This window comes from Dreissena polymorpha, chromosome 8 (assembly GCF_020536995.1).
Source record: "Dreissena polymorpha isolate Duluth1 chromosome 8, UMN_Dpol_1.0, whole genome shotgun sequence".
NCBI lineage: Eukaryota > Metazoa > Mollusca > Bivalvia > Myida > Dreissenidae > Dreissena > Dreissena polymorpha.
The window spans coordinates 38,329,958-38,351,699 of record NC_068362.1 but is presented as its reverse complement, the minus strand read 5'-3'; the positions used below and the strand labels follow the sequence as shown (position 1 = coordinate 38,351,699).

Here is a 21,742-nt window from a genome sequence, read left to right as displayed (position 1 = left end):
AAGAAATGTTCGTTCACCGTTGGTCAATATGTTTCATTTTTGTTATTTACGTCAAAATTGTTTCTTAAATGTATTATTTAAGATATAGTTTTCAATTGTTAGAAATATACAAGTAGCTTTACGCCAATGACGTGGTTTGACAGCTGCGATTTTATTAACTTTATGATTGTTAAGTGATTTACAAATTTGGAAACCCATTTCATTTAGCCACTAACTGGCCCAGACGCAATCGTTTTGTCACTGAATTCCCACACATACCCATTTAGCGTTGCGCTGCCGTACAACATTCCGTCCTCGTACGAGTCCCAAATCGGACGGGTGCGCTACATTTTGATTGTGGACGTTGAGATACCCTGTGACTATAACATGCGCGCTAAACACATTATCGCCGTGATAGATCCACTGGACCTGAACACCATTCCTAACCTCGAGGTAAATACTGACAGCCTTTATGACCGCTCAGCAAGTAAGGTTCCTATAGCCTACGCTTTGGTGTGCATACAAAACATACACAATTTCATAAACGTTTTTAATGTGTAACAGTTTCGTGGTTTATTTAATTAACGTGTTTATTATCTGTACATTTATTTTCCGTTCACATGGCATGACAATTTTAATAGTTTTTTTAGATCTCGCCAATATCACGGTCGTAATCCGCAAAACACTTGTTACAATGAAGATCTGTACAAGCAATGCCCTTCGAGTATAGTGTCACTTTAGTTAAGACTTCAACTATTTGATAAGAAATTTTGACAATGCTATGTTAAATAACTATTTGTTGTTTGTCAAGAGTAATATACGGAATACTTAACCGCTTACAGTCACGAGCAGAGAAGACGGACCAGAAGGTGTTGTGATGTTTGTGCTGCGCATCGGATCCTATTTCCGCTCATGTCCGTCTTGAGAGACAGGACTACGTTCCCGGCGGAGACATTCCGTTTTGGGCGGAAATCAACAACCACAGTAACAAGACAATGAGTTGCAGCGAAGCCAGGCTTCTTATGGTACTCAAACGATTTGAGCATGTGTATCTGTAGTATCGGCCTTCTTAATGAAAACATCGAAATATTTTAAGTGAACATATTTAAAACCATACATGTTGATACGTCAATCTATAATTTAATGTGCATTCTTGGAAGTTACAACAAAAACTGCATATAAATAGGAAACGTTTCGCCAAACAACTGGCTAGACTAAGCCCCATGCCGTAATCAGTATCATGTACACCGTTCCTCATAATATCGGCCCTTCTGATTGGTTGCTACGGTTTGTTTCTACGTGCATGTTCTTATTTTATAAAAAGTTTCTTAATGGAAAAACGGAACTCTTGTCCATGTTTTTCTCACATTTTCACAATTTCACAAATAAGCGGCTTATAAAAAATTTGATAAACCTACTAATCAACCAAAAACTAAATAACACGATCATGTGTTATTATAACATCGGTCGGCAATAAACATGACCTACTTTCAAATGAAAACCAGAAATCATCAGAAAGATCGTCGTAATATAAAACAAGAGATTTTAGCAGATAGTGGTATAAATCTTTTTTAACTTGTCAAACATGCCCCGAGCCTAGGGCGGTTACTGTTAAGTTGTTTACGTCTATTTACTTTCCAAATGCCACGAGAACATCTCTTAGACTATTGTTCCTTGTTCTTTCAAGACAGTGGCTTCTATCGATTTCGCCGACATTTACTGTTGGTTTAAAGGCCTCGCAAACTCCAACTACCGAGGCGTTGGTGTTTTAACTATCGGATTCTGGTATGCAGGAAATCCGCAAACAGTTTCGTTTGCTGTACTGCTCAGCTTCGTCTGAGCGAAGTTAAACGTCTAGATTACATTTTGTAAGCTTTTGGTTAGTCGCTGTCAGGATGTTGTTTTCATTTTCAAGTTTGCAAACTTTTGATAACAGTCAAGAAATCACTCGAACGACAATTGTTTGCATTGATGTCTGAAGCATTACCTCGAAAATGATTTGCTTAGTGCATTTTAGCGAAGCGGCGATTTCATCAATAGCGCCCTGGTCCAGATAAATATTCGATGCTGTTGGTATGTTCCGAGTATTCCTGTGTTGCAGGGTTTTGAGGGAAGGTTAAATTTATGATTGTTGTATTCCTAGTTCAAATTCTGGTGACGATGATTCCCTCTTTTAGTGTTTTGAATCTGTGTAGATATATTGAACATAATACGAGTATAATACTTGGAACAATGTACTAGCAGAACCCGATTATCGCGAGTAAGATACTCAAGAGTTAAGTATGATCAACACTTGAATAACGGTGTTCTGTTGTACTTAAGCGAGTAAAGTACATGCATGTTTATACTTGTTTAAAACTGTTTTGATGACAACAGTTTACATCAGCAACTGAAAAACGTTAACGTTTACTCTATATTACCTTAAGTTCCTCTCAGGCTTAATATCCCAATCCCAAATCACCGAGATAGCCACCAAAACATCGCATTTAGACTTCAAGAAAATTCAAACAAACTTCTCGCTATATTATCGGAAGGAGTGGTTTAATAAGTTCACTCGAGACTATGATTTCCAAGGATGCTTACTCTTGGACGAATTTTAATTTATTTTCTTTTTTATTAAGATGCGACACAATACATGTTTAATTGAATTTTTAAAAGAAGATGAATCTTAAAAATGAACCGGTCCTTCCAAAATATGGTATATAGGAAGTACAAGAAAAATGCTTCTAAAGTTGGCAGTTTTAAAATGGGACGCAGAATTTCTGAGATTTTGACACTTAGTAATTTCAAAAGTTAATAAAAGCAGCAACTTCAGTAGAGATAATCACATAACAACAAGAAAAAACAATACCACACCAAACAGATTCGAGAAATAATTTTTTTTTAAATTTATAGCGTTTATTCACCTCCGTACAATACACAATTTATTGTAAGTTTGCATGTTAATATGTTAATATACAATAGCGTTATTTTAACAACTCAAATAGGTTGATACAATAGAGGTAAATAAAAGCTATACATTCCTTATATATTTAGACATGCATACAGTTCACACACACACACATAGACACATACAAAAAATGCCATGTTATGATAGAAAAAAAGAAAAGCTTTGGACTTCAGAAAATTATAAACTTAAATCAGACGTTTGGACTTCAGACAATTATACACATTAATCAAATGTTCTAATTTAATAATGTTATTAAATATTTTAAGCAAACAAAAAATTTACGATAATACTTTTCTATTGATCTACAAAAAGTTTAAGAATGTGCCCGTTTAGTACTTCTTTTTCTATATATTTTGTATTAGATTGGATTTCCCAAGCTTTTCTAAGATAATTATTCAGCCCTATTATTGAAGGTAATAGACCCTTTCTCTTGCATACAAATATATATTTTTTAATTTCTAGGATGGGAATATTAATATCAGTCATGTTAATATTTGTACAACCAAATAACATCGTTTGACATGAAATCTCAGTACATTGTTGCACATTATGTGATCTTAAAAATTCTACAACATAATTTACAATTCTCTTTGTAAAAATGCAGTCCCAGAATATATGTAATAAGGTTTCTTCATTTTCACTACAGAAGGAACATAAATTGTCATAAACAATGTTTATTTTAAATATTTTAAAGATTGGGTTCCTAATATTCTGTGTACAATCCTTGTCGGGAACAACTTAGTGTATGTGTCTCTAGATATAATAAAAACAAGTGCATGCACTTTTGTCCATTCAACGTTATTAAAAGTGTATTCCATTCTGAATGGCAAGTGGGTATTTCTGTATTAAAGCTAAAACATGTTTACACAAGTTTGTTTTGATTACCCCCAAATACTATGTTATTCAAGTAAAATGATATAAATGCACAATGTATAATTGGCTTTTTTATGAATGGAAGTCCTGATAATCTGATAAATGAATGCCTTCACAGTTCTGATTAAACCTTCATAAAATAGGAAGTTAATTTTACAACCAATGAGATTTTCTATAACAGATTGTTTTATAAATTCTCCAGAAGTACACAATATATCTCTTACATATCTAATTCCCCTATCATACATATTTTTATTATATACAATATTCATACCTATCTTAAAATTGTGGTTATAAAATAAAGGCATATCAAGGATATCTTCACACTTACTAACATTTTGTTTATTGATATACTCGATGTTACATGTAAGGACATATCTCCAAAAAACAATTTTTTAAACTTATCATAATTTTTTCTATATAATTTTTCCTAAATTAAACATTTTCTTCACATCAAAGATAGAATATACTAGTTGGAAACATTGTCCATCACTTAATACAATTTTCCTTAACCATTGTCATTTTTATAGTTTTTTGAAAAGCATATATATCAGTCATGGCAAGTCCTCTCTCTTCATAGAATTTAATAGCAATAGTTTGTTTAATTTTTGCTGGTCCATTCCATACACAATTCAAACACAGGCTATTTATATGTTTTAAAACTTTTTTCTCCTGGACTTGGAAGAGCTATACACAGGTGTGTAAAAAGGGGAAGTAATAGTGATTTAACGACAGGTTATCTTTCCAAGAGATGTTAAAGTTCTTCTTTTCCAAAAAATTATGATAGTTTTGCAGCTTTTCAAGCTTACTTGAGAAGTTTATTTATATAATTTTTTTTAAAATCAACATCAAATAATATTCCTAAAACTTTAAAGTTTGTTGTGCCCCAGACTAGTTTATATTTAGTTTTTATTGAGTGTATGCTAAACATTTTGGAGCCAATCCATATAAGATTTGTTTTGTCATAATTGATTTTTAAACCAGAACATAAGGCGAAGTTATTTAAAAGATCAAGGGTAGCATTGAGAGAAATATCGGTGCCATCCAGTATCATCAGCAAATTGAGAAATTTTATATTCAATAGTAGTCTATCACTATACCTTTAATTGCATGATAATTTCTAATTTTAATTGCCAAAATGTCAGCACAAAGAATAAAAATATAGAAACTTATTGGATCTCCTTGTCGGCAGCCTCTTTTAATTGTAATAGATTCTGATAAAAACCCATTGATTTGAATAGCTGTCGAGGTATTATGTAGGAAAAGTGAAATCCATTTGTTCAATGTTGTAACAAAATTAAAATAATCTAATGTTTTTTCTATAAAATCAAACTCAAGGGTATCGAACGCCTTTTCAAAGTCAATTGTCATTAAGAGTCCAGGGATATTGTTATCTTCTGTATATTTCATAATGTCATATAAAAGTCTGGTATTCTCACCTATAAATCTGCCTTTAATAAATCCTGTCTTATCTTTAGAAATTAGAGTATCGAGGATAGTTTTTAATCTGTTAGCAATAGTCCTGGATGCAAGCTTGTACATTACATTTAAAAGCGTTAATGGCCTATGGTTTTTCAGAAAATGTCTAGGTTTATTATCTTTAGGTATACATGTGATTATACCTTGTTTTTGAGTAACTGACATGGATCCAGAGGTAAAACCATAGTTGAGGCTTCTCACTATAAAGTGGCCCAAATCTTTCCAAAAAACTTAAAAAAAATATGCTGTGAAACCATCTGATCCTGGGTTTTTGTCATGCTTCATATTTTTTTAAGTAATTGATATTTCCTTAAGTGTAAGAAGGCCTTCTAATGAGTGAGATTGTGCATTGTTTAATTTAACTGTGTTAATGCCTTTAATGTCATAATTTACATTATAAGAGTCATTAAAAACAGACTTTGTATACAATGTTTTGTAAAATTGGGCAGCTTCTTTTAAAATACTATGATTGTCAAATAGCCGTTGACCTTCGTCGTTTTCAATAAACGGGATGCTTTTACTAGATGCATGTTGTGTTTCTAAGCTACAAAAATATTTTGAAGGTTTTTCACCTTCATCAATCCACTGTGCCTTAGATCTACTGAAAGCTCTTTTCATTTTAAAATTCCGAATGCCTAAGAGTTCTTGATGCAATAGATTAAGCTATTCAATGTTTTCATTTGTTATATTGTTTTCAATGTCTTCAATTGCTTTTAAAATATAATATTCTTTTTCTTTTCTTTTTGTAGATTTGAAGCTCGAATATGATATGGTTTTTCCTCTGATTTCCATTAATAAAGTTTCTAAAAACAGTTGATCATTTATGGTAAACTGTATTAAGTCATTTTCTATAGTATTCAGACATTCAATGTTATACAGAGGTAAGACATATTGCTGCTTAATTTCTTCAATTTTTTGTTTTATACATTGAAGATATTCTAGGTCATAGAGTAACGAATTATTAAATTTCCACAGGCCCTTTCCATGTTCTAGTTTGCTAAAATTCAATTTCAAAGTAATAGGGGAGTGATCTGATCTGTAGCTTACGTTTATTTCCGATTTCCGGATATACTGACTGAAATCATTAGTTGTTAAAAATAAGTCAATCTGGCTTGTTGGGCAGTGTTGGGCTTTCACCAAGTTAAACATTTTGCATCACCGTTTATGACTCTAAAAGTATCTATTAGGTTTTCATCATTGATTACAGAAGATAACAATTCCCTCGACTTCTTATTATTATTCAATTGGTTTTATAGTTGGCATAATCAATATTCACATCAAATACTAAATTAAAATCTCCACATACAATTTATGACTTATTTCCTATGGTCTCTATTATATTAAACAGTTTACTATAAAACAAAGGAGTATCATTATTTGGTCCATAAATAGTACACAGAGATTCGAGAAATAATGACTACTTTGAATTACATTCATTACCGAGGACAATCGATTTCTTTGAGGATGCACCTCTATGTTCTCTGATAACTCATGATGTAATCTGCATATTAACCCGTTGCATGCTGGGTAATTTGTCTTCTGCTAAAATGTCGTCTGCAGAATTTCTAAAATTAGCATTTTCTTCGATTTTTTTCAAAGAATACTATCAGAATAGCAAACAGTTTGGATCCTGATGAGACGCCACGTTCTGTGGCGTCTCATCTGGATCCAAACTGTTTGCAAAGGCCTTTAAAATTCAGCTCCAACGCTTTAAGGATTAATTTACCGCATATGCTATCTTCGAAATAAAACAATTATTGCTTCGTTTTCAGGATGTCTCGTACCATGCAGAGGCTAGAGCTTACGAAGAGTCAATCGTTCTCTCCCAAATCAAGCATCGCGAGATTGAAGGTGGCGGCACTGACGCCTACGTCAACAAGAAACTTCATATCCCTGTGGTCCCCCCTTCGTTCCTTAAGAACTGTAGGATAATTGATATCCGTTACTATGTTGTGGTAGGTGGCATTTTTGAAAAAGTATATCCACTGATGTTTAAGGTACCTTTAAGTGATCGACTTCGGCTACGATATCACAGCATAGCCCGTTTTAAAATGCTGGCATATGCTAATATATTTTGTTGGAGCCCTTTTAAAAATGTTGATATCTGCTACTGACCCATGATAAAGCCTGATTTAAGAGACACACTTCCTTTATCTGTCATGTTGTGACCCGTTTTAAGAGTCTTATATATACTACTATTTTAGTGACCCGTATGCAATACTTAGACGGGTATGTTACTTCGTATTACACTTATATATGTTAAAATTTCGTCGTAACGGTATGTCCCATTTTCAAAGACTGACATCCGCTACAGAATATTTGTTATTTAAGGTCCATTTTAAGATACTTATATCCGCTTCTATGTCAAGTATAACCCATTGAAAGAGACCGATATATGTAACTCTCTAAGGTATTACTAATTTTAAAATACTGATATATGTTTCTATGTCATATCATGGCTCGTTTTAAGAGACTGATATCCGCTACTATGAAATGTATGATCCGTTTTAAGGGACTGATATCCGCTACTATGAAATGTATGATCCGTTTTAAGAGACTGATATCCGCTACAATGCCATGTATGATCCGTTTTAAGAGACTGATATCCGCTACTATGAAATGTATGATCCGTTTTAAGAGACTGATATCCGCTAATATGAAATGTAAGATCCGTTTTAAGAGACTGATATCCGCTACTATGCCACGTATGATCCTTTTTAAGAGACTGATATCCGCTACTATGAAATGTATGATCCGTTTTAAGAGACTGATATCCGCTACTTTGTCATGTATGATCCGTTTTAAGAGACTGATATCCGCTACTATGAAATGTATGATCCGTTTTAAGGGACTGATATCCGCTACTATGAAATGTATGATCCGTTTTAAGAGACTGATATCCGCTACTTTGCCATGTATGATCCGTTTTAAGAGACTGATATCCGCTACTATTAAATGTATGATCCGTTTTAAGAGACTGATATCCGCTAATATGAAATGTAAGATCCGTTTTAAGAGACTGATATCCGCTACTATGCCACGTATGATCCATTTTAAGAGACTGATATCCGCTACTATGAAATGTATGATCCGTTTTAAGAGACTGATATCCGCTACTTTGTCATGTATGATCCGTTTTAAGAGACTGATATCCGCTACTATGAAATGTATGATCCGTTTTAAGGGACTGATATCCGCTACTATGAAATGTATGATCCGTTTTAAGAGACTGATATCCGCTACTTTGCCATGCATGATCCGTTTTAAGAGACTGATATCCGCTACTATGCCATGTATGATCCGTTTTGAGAGACTGATATCCGCTACTATTAAATGTATCATCCGTTTTAAGAGACTGATATCCGCTTCTATGAAATATATGATCCATTTTTAGAGACTGATATCCGCTACTATGTCATGTATGATCCGTTTTAAGAGACTGATATCCGCTACTATGGAATGTATGATCCGTTTTAAGAGACTGATATCCGATATTATACCATTAATGGTCAGTTTTAAGAGACTGATATCCGATAATATGCCATGTATGATCCGTTTTAGGAGACTGGTATCCGATCCTTTGTCATAATATGGCTAGTTTTTAGAGACTTTATCTGTTTCTATGCCATGGTAAACCCCCATTTTTTGAGACGACTAAAAGTCTAATATTATATATGTACCAATTAATCGACACTGATATCGACTTCAATGTCATTGTATGTGTCGCCTTAAAGGAATGTATCATATGTTTCGCCATGTACTGGATTTTCTCATTAAATGCTTTAAATTGATTATTGAAAACATTGGGACTAAATATCTCACGTAAAAAAGAATACAATTTTAAAAATTGATAGAAGTAATCCTCAACTGGACTTGAACCATTGATCATTGGAGTAAAAGTCTAGCACTGAAACCACCCGGCCATCCAAGCTTATATATTCATGTATTTTATTTTATATTTTATATAAGTAATTCTCGTTATGTCACAAACATATATAGCAACCAAACACTCCAAATTATTCAATCGCTTCGCGTTTGTAAAGCTTTATAATTTCCAGGTGTTTAAATCGTCAAAAGACGCAGTTAAAGGACATATAGTAGAGCATGGTAAATCTTTAGTATTACTTTTAGTTACAAATATCATAGCTTTAACACAAATTTGCAAATTTGAAACATGTTTTGTATGTTCTGTACAATTCAGCAAAACGCTAAAGGTCCCTTTAAGACACTGACATCCGTAACAAACACATTGTATCTTCCGTTTTTTAGAGATTGATATCAGCTTATGTCATATATTGCACTCCTTCAAAACCTCGACGGTGTTATAATACTGTCCGTTTTTATTAATATTAGCTTCTATGGCATGCATGGTTCGTTTGACAGACATCCGTTATTATGGAAAGGTATGGTCTGTTTTAACAGACTTTTTGTCGCTTCTCTGTACGGAGTGTTGGCCAGCTGTAAGAGACTGATATCCGACTCATTTTAGAGACTGATATCTACAGCTATATAATGTGTTTTGTCGCTTGAAGATGACGGAACGGGCTACTTTGTCTTCCAAATATTTGCATGATAGTTTTTAATACTTTTTCGACATATGTCGAACTGCTTTGAAGCGGAGCACATCTATGCTTACAGATTCTCGCACGATACATTAATGACGGTAATTTGTAGTTGTTTTTTCTAGGGGATACATTATACACGGTCGTAAATCACGATCGCCACCTCTTTTTTAAGATGCATTGATAAATTAGCCAATTGATGAATGATTTAGGATGAATTAATCTTCGCTGAGTCGCACTACATAGTCCGATTTTTTTTTAAATAATGCGATACATGCTTGAAAATATAAACACAAAACATAAACAACGTTTTCAACCTATAAAATAATCCATTAAATTTCTTAACATCCGGACCTAAGTGCCACATCGGAAGTTGCATTGGCTCATTTATTAATGCATCTCGAAAAAGAGGTTGCGCCCGTGGTTAACGGCCGTGTTGTAAATCGACCTCATGCCAATTCGCCCAATGTGAGAAAGCTATCGTCTTTATATTTTGGTTAAGCGCGGAATGTCTTGATATATTTAACGGTCTACCGTTTAATTTAGTCAATACATATTTGACAATAATGCGTCATCAAATATATATTAGTTTTAGTGTAAGCGTCATGCTAATGTAATTTGCAGTAACTGTATGTTCGCAGATAACAGTAGAAATACCCGGTCCCCACTTCAATCTTCATGTTCCAATTGAAGTTGTGATTGGCTCCATTCCTCTCCGATCCGTCGCCCAGCAGCATGGACTCGCACTTCCGGATCGCCAGGCTCCTACTGCCCCATTAGCAAACCTGCCGTTACCACCCCCACCCTACTTAGGAGCTCCCGTGGGACTCTACAACTTTACTGCGCATCCTCCTCCACTTCGTCAGTAATTCTTATTAGATTAAAGAAGTTATGTAAATCTTTACCAAGTGTGATGCAATTAATGCATATATAGCCCCCAGATTAATAAATAGCAACATACATGTTGCCGTTTCGGACAATTATTTTGTCAAAGTAACTTTATATTAAATGGCTGTTAAGTTGATAAAAAGAGAAAAACTTTGCTTACTTTTTCACGCCGGGTATGCAGATACTTTGCTAACGGATGGCACTTCGATAACAGAGAACAACCAAAGCCCAGCGCGAGTGGAGAGGTCTAAATTTTTTTGCATTTATGTTCTGTTCATCTAATTTCAGATACAGAACATTGTTTGGTCAATTAATGGTATAGAATTTCGAATTGTGTAGAAATAAATTAGCGGAAAAAACGGTGGATGGTGTAAAAAACGATAAAATTCCATCGATAACCATCATGAATTGGATGATCAGCACATATTTCCAACAAAATACAAATACTTGTATATAAATCAAGAACGTGCTTACTTTTCGAAATAAAAGATCAATATGTCCATTAATGATACAACAAATAACATTGTAGTTTATTAACGTATTTGAGAAAGAGTTTAAAGAGTCGGATGCCAAATTTTCATCGACACTTATTTAATCGATCATCTCAATTACAAATGGCTCTATCCCCTATTACTCGGTACTTTTTTACCAGATATAACGCACTTTTAAGTGAATCAGAAATGTAGATTTCGCCACGGAATGCTTTTATGGCTATGCATTAGTATCGTCTTGATGATGCGATTCTTAGAAGCACCAAGTAGATAGGATTTTATGAAGAACAAATATGCATTGCCTCTTAAAGACCCCTTCGATCCCATTATTTAGAGTCCTGCTTTTAGTAAAACTAGAAATAGCGCGGCAGAGGCCGACGCGTATCCCCACGCCGCATGTTTGACCCAGGGGCGCCCCAGGGTTTGTAATGGGGCCATGCATGGTTGAGATTAACCGTATGGCCATGAGAGAAGTTCAGTGTCAATTCGAAGTGAATCGATGTAGAAATGACGAAGTTATAGTAAAAGGCAATTTAGGGTGGGTGTGGCCTATGTGGGCGGGGCGCCCTAGGGTTTTTTATGGGGCCATGCAAATATGAGATTGACCGTATTGTCATAAGAGACGTTCAGTATCAATCTGATATGAATCGGTGTAGAAATGAAGAAATTATAGTAAAATGCAATTTTGGGTGGGCGTGGTCTATGTAGGCGGGGCGCCCCAGGGTTGGTAATGGGGTTATGCATAGTTGAGATTTACCGTATTGCCATAAGAGACGTTCAGTATCAATTTGAAGTGAATCGGTGTAGAAATGAAGATATTATAGTAAAAGGCAATTTTGGGTGGGTGTGGTCTATGTGGGCGGGGTGCCCCAGGGTTGGTAATGGGGCAATGCATAGTTGAGATTGATCGTATTGTCATAAGAGAGGCTCAGTATCAAATTGAAGTAAATCGGTGTAGAAATGAAGAAGGTAATATAAAATAACCTAAAAAATGAGTGAAAATCTCTGACCCGGCCCCACCCCGACCTCCATAACTTTTGACCCAGGGGTCAAATCAAAATTCCTAAAAGTACAGGGTCGCACATATGCTCATAGCTACCATGTATGTAAGTTTCAATGTTCTAATGCAATACTGTAGGAGGAGATAGTGGCCAGGACGGACGCTTTTTCAAAAAGCGTGGGGATTATAAGTAAACACGAACGGGTTGATCCACATTATCCATTGCATTTTCCTCTCTCTGAATCACAAGTGACCACAACAAAAACAAGTTCATTATGTAGAAAATCTTTTCCGATCGTCACTTGAAATATATTTGTTAAAAAAACGTTTTAATCTTATATTGCAAATATAATTGTAATAGTAATGTGTTTTTGAAAACGAATAACGCCATCGGTCATATTTCGCATGTGTTTATTATAAAGTTATGCATATATTCCCATATTTGTCACGCTTGACTATGCACATTGATCCGTATTTAAACATGCTTGGTAAAAATAGGTTTAATAAACATAAATCTATTTCAGGTATAACATAAAACTCTGATATCACAGTGTCCAATTTGTTGATGCGGCGTCTCATCAGGGTCTGCGCTGTTTGCTTAAATGAAATATTCAATCCAATTTAGAAGGATGGGAGAGTCCACTAGGCATACATCGGTTAAAAACAAAACTTAGGAACTTACCTCTGTCGCGTGGCTTTTGTTTTTCTCTGTTATCAAAGTGTCATCGGTTATCGAAGTATCGGTATTACCAGCGTGTCTATTAACATTAACAAGTTTGCCAGTGTTATTACTTTAATTGGTCCATAATTATACACAACACTTTGTAACACTGAAGCTCAAATGAAATGAGCGCTATTGTCATTCACTCGTCTATAATTATATAAAAGCTTGTTATTTGTTTTCCAATTTTAAGCAAAAACGACATTTTTCCCGGAGCATTAAAGCCTTTAATTGCTCCGTCATTATAGAAACGTATGTACATTGTGTTGCCCTGTTTTAGCGCCAACACATTTCGTCCAGAGCGCTCTTGTTGTTTAGTTGCTGTTCATTGAAACGAGTATTATATATCTTGCCTTATTTTAGCGCAAACAACTTTCGCCCCGAGCTTTCTCGGAGCTCACAGCACCAAGGAGGCAGGGGACAAGGACTACACCTATGGAAACACGAAGTTCGCACCCTTGTACACGTACTATAACTGGAGCAATCCTAGTCCTTACACTTGAGATCAATGGATAATTTGCTCGTTTGTGTACTAAATTGAATAGCCATGTACATGTTGTAGTTAAGTAGTAAAGACATATGGATTTATTATTCAAATCCATAAACTGTTTTTGTATGCGCTTATGAAGCAATGGCCAAAATGTTAGCTACATACATTAGTAACAATCCACTATTTTATTCGCCAATAGAAGAATTAACCCAGTTGTGCCTAGCGCCTAGAAGAAAGGCCTTTGCAAACAGCGTAGACCCAGATGCGACGCCGCATGATGCGTCGTGTCATCAGGGTCTGCGCTGTTTGCTTAAATATATTTCTGTAAGAAATATTCTAAATCAAGAAATTAAATTTCTAGACACACCTAATTTTGGAAATAAATTGATCCAATTTAGAAGGATGGGAGAGTCCACTAGGCATAAATGACTTAAGGCTTGCGTATGGTAACGGTAGCTGTGTATAATCACCGCGTTTTGATCTGTTAGTATGTATTATATATGTAGCAGTTGTATATCAGTTGTATATCTTTACTTGCCTTTAAAGATTACGTATGCACTGTTTTGCTCTGTGCAATATGCTGTACAACATTTTAAATTTGTAGTAAGCTAACGTATTTGCGGACATTCAAATATGAAAAGAGTCGGACGCCACATTTTCATGGGAACCTCTTTATCTGATCATCTCAATGACAATGGCACTTATGTTCCCGATGACCCGACACTTTTTGACAGATATAACACGCTCTATTGAAGTAAACCGAAAACTGGAATTTAGCTGTAGAATATGGTTATAGTAGGAAGGCAATAAATAAAAATTTATGTACTGACGTAAACACACAAAGGCACAACGAAAATTTGCCTTATTGTTCTTATTATCATGAGTATAATGGCATGATAAATATTTGTTTCCAATTAAATTATTATTCTCTAAGAAGGCTTTGTCATTTATTTTGAATCTTGGAGTTTTCTACAGGGTGTTTAATTTGTAGTTTGTAAAATATTTTGTTTGTTGTTTTTTTTTTGCAAGTATGTTTTCTACGAATGATGTTTGAGTACATTGTTTTTTATGTGTATTAATGGTAGATTTAATATATATGGGTATGCTTTTAATTAATGTGTAATACATTAGGAAATTGTTTGAAGGTATTCCGTATATGTAACCTATATTATTATAAGAATAGAAGTATTTTATTCTGTAATCGTACAATTGGTCGACATATTTAATGTTTTGTTCAAACCAATGTTTATAGAAAAATGTCTTATTGTTTGAAGTAATGTCTTTATTGTTCCATAAAATAGTTTTACTGTTGGTTTCGGTTTCTAGATTATGAGTAACATTAGTCCATGCCGATAGAACACTAGATAGAAATATGTTTTCGTTTGCAATTTCATGTAAAATGGTATTGCTGATATTACATTTAAATAGTAAGGAGTCGCCATTTTTAGAATTTTCTGCTAGAATAATTTCCATTTACTCGTATTGGTATTATCTAGGTATCTTTTAACCCAGCTGCATTTGATTGCATTCAAGAATTAGTCGATGTCCGTTAATTGAATACCTCCATTTTCTACAAATTGAAATAACTGAGTTCGTTTAATTTTATCAGGTTTACCGTCCCATATGAAATTAAATATTGCTGATTTGATATCATTAATAATATCATTTGGTGGATTTGGGAGGACTGTTAGTACATAAACGAATTTAGGTAGTGCACACGTTTTCAACACTGTGTTTTTTCCGATTAATGTAAGTTTACGGTGTTGCCATGATTTTAAGCAGTTTTTAAATTTCTGTAATTTAGACAGTATGTTTTTTAAAACTGTTTCATTTTCATTATTTGTAAATGTAATTCCTAACGTGGTGGCTTCATCTGATGTTCAAATGAATTTCATTTCTTTTTTATGATGGACATTACTTTGTTTTAATTTACCTACTCGTAGCACAGTGCATTTTGTTTGTTTAGTTTAAGACCCGATGTCATTCCGAAAAGGGTTAGCGACTCTATAAGGTTATAGAAAGAGTCACAATTGTCAATTAAGATATAAGTTGAAAAGTCAGCAAAAAGGGACTGTTTAATTTCGTCGTCAGGCTCTAACGATATGCCATTTATATGTTTATTTGATTGGATGTGATGTGATAGATATTCGATGTATATGATAAATAGCGATGATGATAGTGGACATCCTTGTCGAACCCCTCGTTCGATGTTAAAACTGTTTGAGAAGAAGCCATTGTTAATGATTATACTGTTAATATCGGTATAGAATAGTTTTACCCATTGAATGAGACGTTCACCAAAGTTCATTTTTTCTAAGCAAGAGAACATAAATGAGTGATCAAGTGAATCGAATGCCTTTTCCTGGGTACATTGATGTTTGTGACGTCATACGACCTACTTTCCCAGTTGTAATCTACATGCATATGTCATTGGGTTTATATTTTATTTTTATTTTCTCTGTGACAGGCGTTTCTTGTTTGATTTACTTTTTTAGCAGTACCTAAACAACCAAGCAATGTAATATGGAACTTTTACACCCATTATTGCTGCTTCTTCCTGTATTTGTGCGATAATGACCTGAAATATAAACTTCATGATGCTATATTTTTAAATCTTTTTCTATAAAGAAGGAATGTAGTTGACACTTGTTCATAGTTTCATTCCATCGTTCCTCAAAAAGTTGTAACTCTGTTGCTCTGGTATCTTCAATACCATTGAGTAATTAAATGGTAATACAATTGAACGCGTTTTAATTCCCTTTTATTATTGTTTAATTTGAGTTACAATACTATGAGGTTAAATTTTATTTACACTTAAATGTATTATGAATATTGCTCGGCCAAGTGTGAGGTTGAGCGCTCCAAAACCGGTTTAAACCCCCAATGCTTTGCATTGACTGTTCCAAGGCCGTGACCCCAGCTTTATTCTTATTTGTGTTTATGTTGTTTTGTATTGTGCTGTAGTGTGCTGTTTTGTTCTGTTTGGGCAATTGGTCACTTGCCTTAAATAAAGGAACTTCTAATTGTTTATAATAATAATTCAATAGTACTCCAGCAGCTGGAGTTTCACTTCTTTATATTTTCAAAGTCTGCAAAGAATATTAGACCAGAATTATTTGAATTGTTGAAATAGTTAATGCATTATTGTATAAGACGAACGTTTTCACCAATGTAACGTCCTTTTATGAAACCAGATTGAGTTTTTGAAATGATTGATGGTAATATTTTTTTAATTCTGTCTGCTATACTTTTAGTTGCTATTTTATAATAATTGTTCAGTAAGCTTATCGGGCGCCAGTTTTACAAGGCTTCTAAGTTTTTTTTTTACGGGTTTTGGAATTAGTGATAGTATACTTTGTTTGTGAAGCGCAGTTAAATTTCCATTGTAAAAGAATAATTGCGTGAATAAGTTAAATGGGTTTTAATATCATTCCAAAATATTTTATAAAAAATCGATAGCGATGCCATCAGATCCTGGGCTTTTGTTGTTTTGAATTTCTTTAAGAGCTAATCCACATTCATATTCAGTCAGTAATCCGTTACATAATTGTTTTTCCTCTTCATTTAAAGCATGATGTGTATTTTTAAAAAGGGTGTTATTTTCGACATTATTGCGTTTGTAGATTTCGAAAAATAGGCGTTGTTCTTCTAGTATTTGATTTCTGTTCATTATGTCTTTGCCATCGACTACTAGTTTGTGTATAGTTTTGTGTTGGCTTCTTCGTTTTTCAATGTTTGTAATTTCTTTTGTATTTTTGTCATTATGTTCAACATGTTGTGCTCGCGCTCGAAGTATTATGCCATTGAGGTGTGTATGATAGATTCCTTCTAATATTTGTTTTTTGAAGCAATTTCATTTTCAATGGCGGTGGTATCATTTGTGTTTGTTTCATACAACGGTTTTTCAAGTGTTTCAATGTATTTTACGGTTTCAATTTCAAGTTTGTGTTTTTCTTTTTGTTTAAATGATGTGTATCTTATTGTTTTGTTACGTATATTACCTTTATTTTTTTTCGATAAGGTGTTTGGATTTGCATCTTTGTTATGTTTAACTGTATTGATTATTTCTTGTTTTATTTGTGTTTGATATTTATATCTTATAGGATGCTATTATTATGTTTAAAGTATCCTGGGCCTCTTTCAGGTTGTATTTTATGTAGTTTAAGTTCAACTAGCGAGTGGTCAGTCATGAAACCTGGATTTATGTTGCATGTGTCAATAATATTGCAGAGTGACCCAGATATTACAAAAGTCTCATCTGCAAAATATTGTTGGTTTTGTGTTTGAGTGCCAGGTGAATTTTCTCTCATTTGGGTTTACTGTACGCCCGATGTCTATCAAATTGTAGTTTTCAATTAAAGTATTCAAAATGTTTCTATTGTTTAAGTGAGTATGTTTTCATTTCTTTTATCTAATAATTGGTCAAGAACAATATTGAAATCACCTCCGATTATAATGTTTTTATCGTGGTTACTTATTATATAGGATTGTAGTGTTTCGTAAAATTTGGATTCATCTAAGTTAGGGCCGTAAACGTTTATTAATGTTAATTGTGTTTCGTGTATTTTTATATCTATACTTGATTGTCTGCCAATTATTATTACGTTAAAGTTATCCACTGTTATCCCTGTATTTTTTTTTTATCAAAAAGCGATTCATTGTTTATTTGTGTGTTGTCCACTAAGATAAATATCTCCGTCCCATTCGTTTTCAAGGCTTGTGCTAAAGTAAGTGTTAGGTGACTTTCCTGTAAAAGACATATATTATACTTTTTCACCTATGTAAGATATTTATTTATACATTTAAGATTCCTAAAAATGTTTAACTATTTTCTTAAATAATTTAACCCATTATATATTTTGCTGAAACAATATCGGTGAGATTTCTGAGCGGTGTCTTAATCTTTTTTGAAACTGTCCTACCATCCCAACTATTGCCAGACATATTCACAAAAAACATTTAAAATACTTATATAACAATAGCATGATAAGTAAAACTAAATATAAACAAAATATAATACGCAATTCAATTGGCTTGTGTATTAAAAACAGTAGTTTAATATAACTATTTTAACATAGTGTTGAAAGATGGTATTCACTATTGATACAGTTTCTCTAAGTTCATTTTCAAATGTGTGTATCAATTTAGTACACATCATTTATGCTTATCTGTCACATAATTGCGGTTTCTGCTTTGTTTTTAATGTAGATATTGTTAATGTTGTTCCTGTATGTGTTTTATTCAAAACATTTATGTTGTTTGGTCTATGACCTGTATGATAAACCGATCATTTATTGTGATATGAAGTATCACACATTAAAATATCAATCAACTCCTTATATGCTATATCTATAATATAAAGAATACACAAATTAAATATGCATTCATGAAGAGTTAAGCAAATTATAGACCTTAAGATGTTGCTCTTAAATCTTTTTTTCTATTTCAGACAAAAAATGATGAACATAAATTATATGTAGACCTGTGTTTCGTAAGAAAACATCGATTTTCGCTCATGTGCGTGGACATAGGATTTATAAATAATGGACTGAATTATACTGCATATTACAGCAGCCCCTTTAAGTACACAGATATTTGCTATGTACATCGGGACTATAGAATCATCCTTTAAGTTGCTAGTTCATCATTCAAGTCAAACTTGTACTGCTCTGGGGAAGCATACTTGTACATATGGAAACAACGAAGTAAGCTCTATATAAAAAGGGGGCATGCGTATACGGCAGCTTACCGGGTTTAAATGAGGTTAGTTGGAACTTACTTCGGATATTTTCACCCGGTAAGCCCTTTAGGCTCTACCGTGTTTGCGCTTCTCTCGTTTTTGTTTGTTTCAAGATCGTAGACGTCGGGATAAAAAAGGTTTTTTAAAGGAATACCGCCCACAAATCTGTTACCTACTTACGTGGCGTTCGTGAAATCAGATGTAAAAGTAAAAATATCATTTACTTTTATAACACACTTTATTGACGCACGTTTACAGTAAAATATAACTAAAATCCCGACGCCTTTTCATCTCTGATAACTAATTCATTGTCGAAAGAATTGGTTTAAACCCTCTTTTTGGCACTGACTTACTTTTAAGCACATTTTGGGACCTGACGTCCCAATGACAAACAGCTTGTTCCTATGTTTTTGAGCTTGACACGAAATACCTACCCATCTTTAATAAAATTTATATGTCTACGCACCCCCCCCCCCCCGTTTACAAACATAACTTAATTCATTGAAAATTTGTTTAATCCATGATGTGTATGTACAAACAAACCTCATTAAAGTAGCTAGTTCATAATTCAAGCCATACTTGTACGTCGTGGGAAAGCATATGGGATCTTGTTTTCCAGAGAATTAAGCGTTACATTAAAAAGTATGACCGAAATAATTGTACGCCTGATTTATTAGATTAATCCATAATGACAGTGTTGTTATTAAAACACTTTTAGCGTTTAGTTCACGTTTATGACACGTGATACGGATTAATGTTTCTGTATATGTTTGTTCGTTCGCTTTCTCCCCAAGTTTGGACCTTTAAACAGACATTCGCAATATTAGGTTGTATTAAATTGTTTGCATTTTCCCTAAAGAATACAGTCTTAACAGCGATATTTAACATGTTTCATATGAATGTGTATTTTGAAATGTCATACCAGACTATTATTCATATTTACTTGCATATTCAATCCATGCGATTTAGTTCTTTTCTGACTTTTTGTGATATGAAACTATTTATGTAAATCGAAACGGGACGCATGCTTAAACGATTGTCTTTAGAAAATGTTTGCTTACTTATTTGCAAAATCGTCATTAAAAACACCGTGTTGTGTCGCTTACAATTAACAAAAAATATGTTGCTGTCCGTAAGGACCAGATACGAAACAAGCGAACGGCTTTTCATTGTCATTTTTATTTAGAATATAAGTAGTGAATCTACATTATTGGGAAAATGAAAGTTCAGTTATAACTTGTTATTTGTCTTATGATATTTAATTAAAATGCGCAAATGATGTTTATATCGCATGACAGATCTTGTCTCGGAGATTCTACTAATTGATTGATAAAACAACTCCTATTAAAAACTTGTGCACTCTAAGTATGCATTCTTGTACATAAGGATTTATTTTAGCGACATCAGCTTTAAGGTGGGTTCCCACTGCCGATCCGATCAACTCAATCAACCCGATCACAGAAATTTCCCGACCAAACCCGACCAAGCTCGACTAAAAAGGGTATACACGACTTCTTCTCGACCTCTTGTCGATAACACACGACCCCCACACGACTCATTCAAGACACCCACTCAACCATCTTTCCGATTTCCGCTCGATCACCTCGACCTATACGCGAGCCCTATACGATCTCAGCTCGACCAAGTGGACCTCAGCTCGATCGCCACCAGATCTTCACACGACCAGATCGTGATGGTCGTACTACAGTTGTACAAAGCGATCTAATATAACTCGGGTAGAGGTCGAGCGGATCGGGCACAGAGCTCGTGTATGGTCAAATAGCAATCGGGAAGTGATCGTGTACGGTCGACTAGCCGTCGGGTAGCAGTCTAGTAAATATGTACATCAAATCGAATAGAGCTCGAGTGGATCGTGTAGCGATCTAAAATAACTCGGGTAGAGGTCGAACGGATCGGGTACAGATCGTGTTAAAGATGTCAATCCGATTGCCACACGATTGCTTTACGATCAAATCGATTTTCTAATAATACTAATACTCGACCACTTCCCGAGCGCTTCTCGATCCATTTCCTACTCGACCGCTACTCGATATTTTATGACATGTCAAAAAATATCGGGTAGAAAGGCCGACCAATGCCGACCTACTCGACCGCCCCCGACCACTCATGCCGACCGAACCAGACCAGTACCCGACCGCTTGGTCGGGCTTGATCGAGTTGATCTGATCGGCAGTGGGAACCCAGCTTTAAGCTCTTAAGCCCTTGGTAACATTGGGGATCATAATAGGGAAACCACAGATATCTAAAAATAGTTTTGTTAAAACAATCAAAATTATCGATATTTTTCACTTCTATTTTTAACTGTTTAAAACAGTGAAATACCAGTTTTAACTCACTGATATTTCCCTATATACCATCGGAAAATATCAAACGAATGACATTATGCACTTCTTTGTAGAAAATGAGATCCTGTGTTTACTTCGCAAAATAGACTTCGAAAAGTCATTCCATGCATTTAAGTGGTCTATTTTCACAAAATGCTCTTTTCTACTTAAAGTTCAGTCCGGTGCTTTCACTTGTATTGAGATCTTAAAAGAACAAAGAATGT

General features: G+C 34.2%; 1 protein-coding gene across 1 annotated transcript; it reads left to right on the top strand.

Moving 5' to 3' along the window:
• Positions 1-233: 233 nt before the first annotated feature.
• On the top strand, positions 234-14,317 carry LOC127843128 (arrestin domain-containing protein 4-like). Its single transcript, XM_052372972.1, has 5 exons — positions 234-432; positions 822-1,004; positions 7,054-7,236; positions 10,485-10,704; positions 13,307-14,317. The coding sequence occupies exons 2-5, from the start codon at positions 975-977 to the stop codon at positions 13,444-13,446; spliced, it is 573 nt and encodes a 190-aa protein (XP_052228932.1). The 5' UTR covers positions 234-432; positions 822-974; the 3' UTR covers positions 13,447-14,317.
• Positions 14,318-21,742: the final 7,425 nt, after the last annotated feature.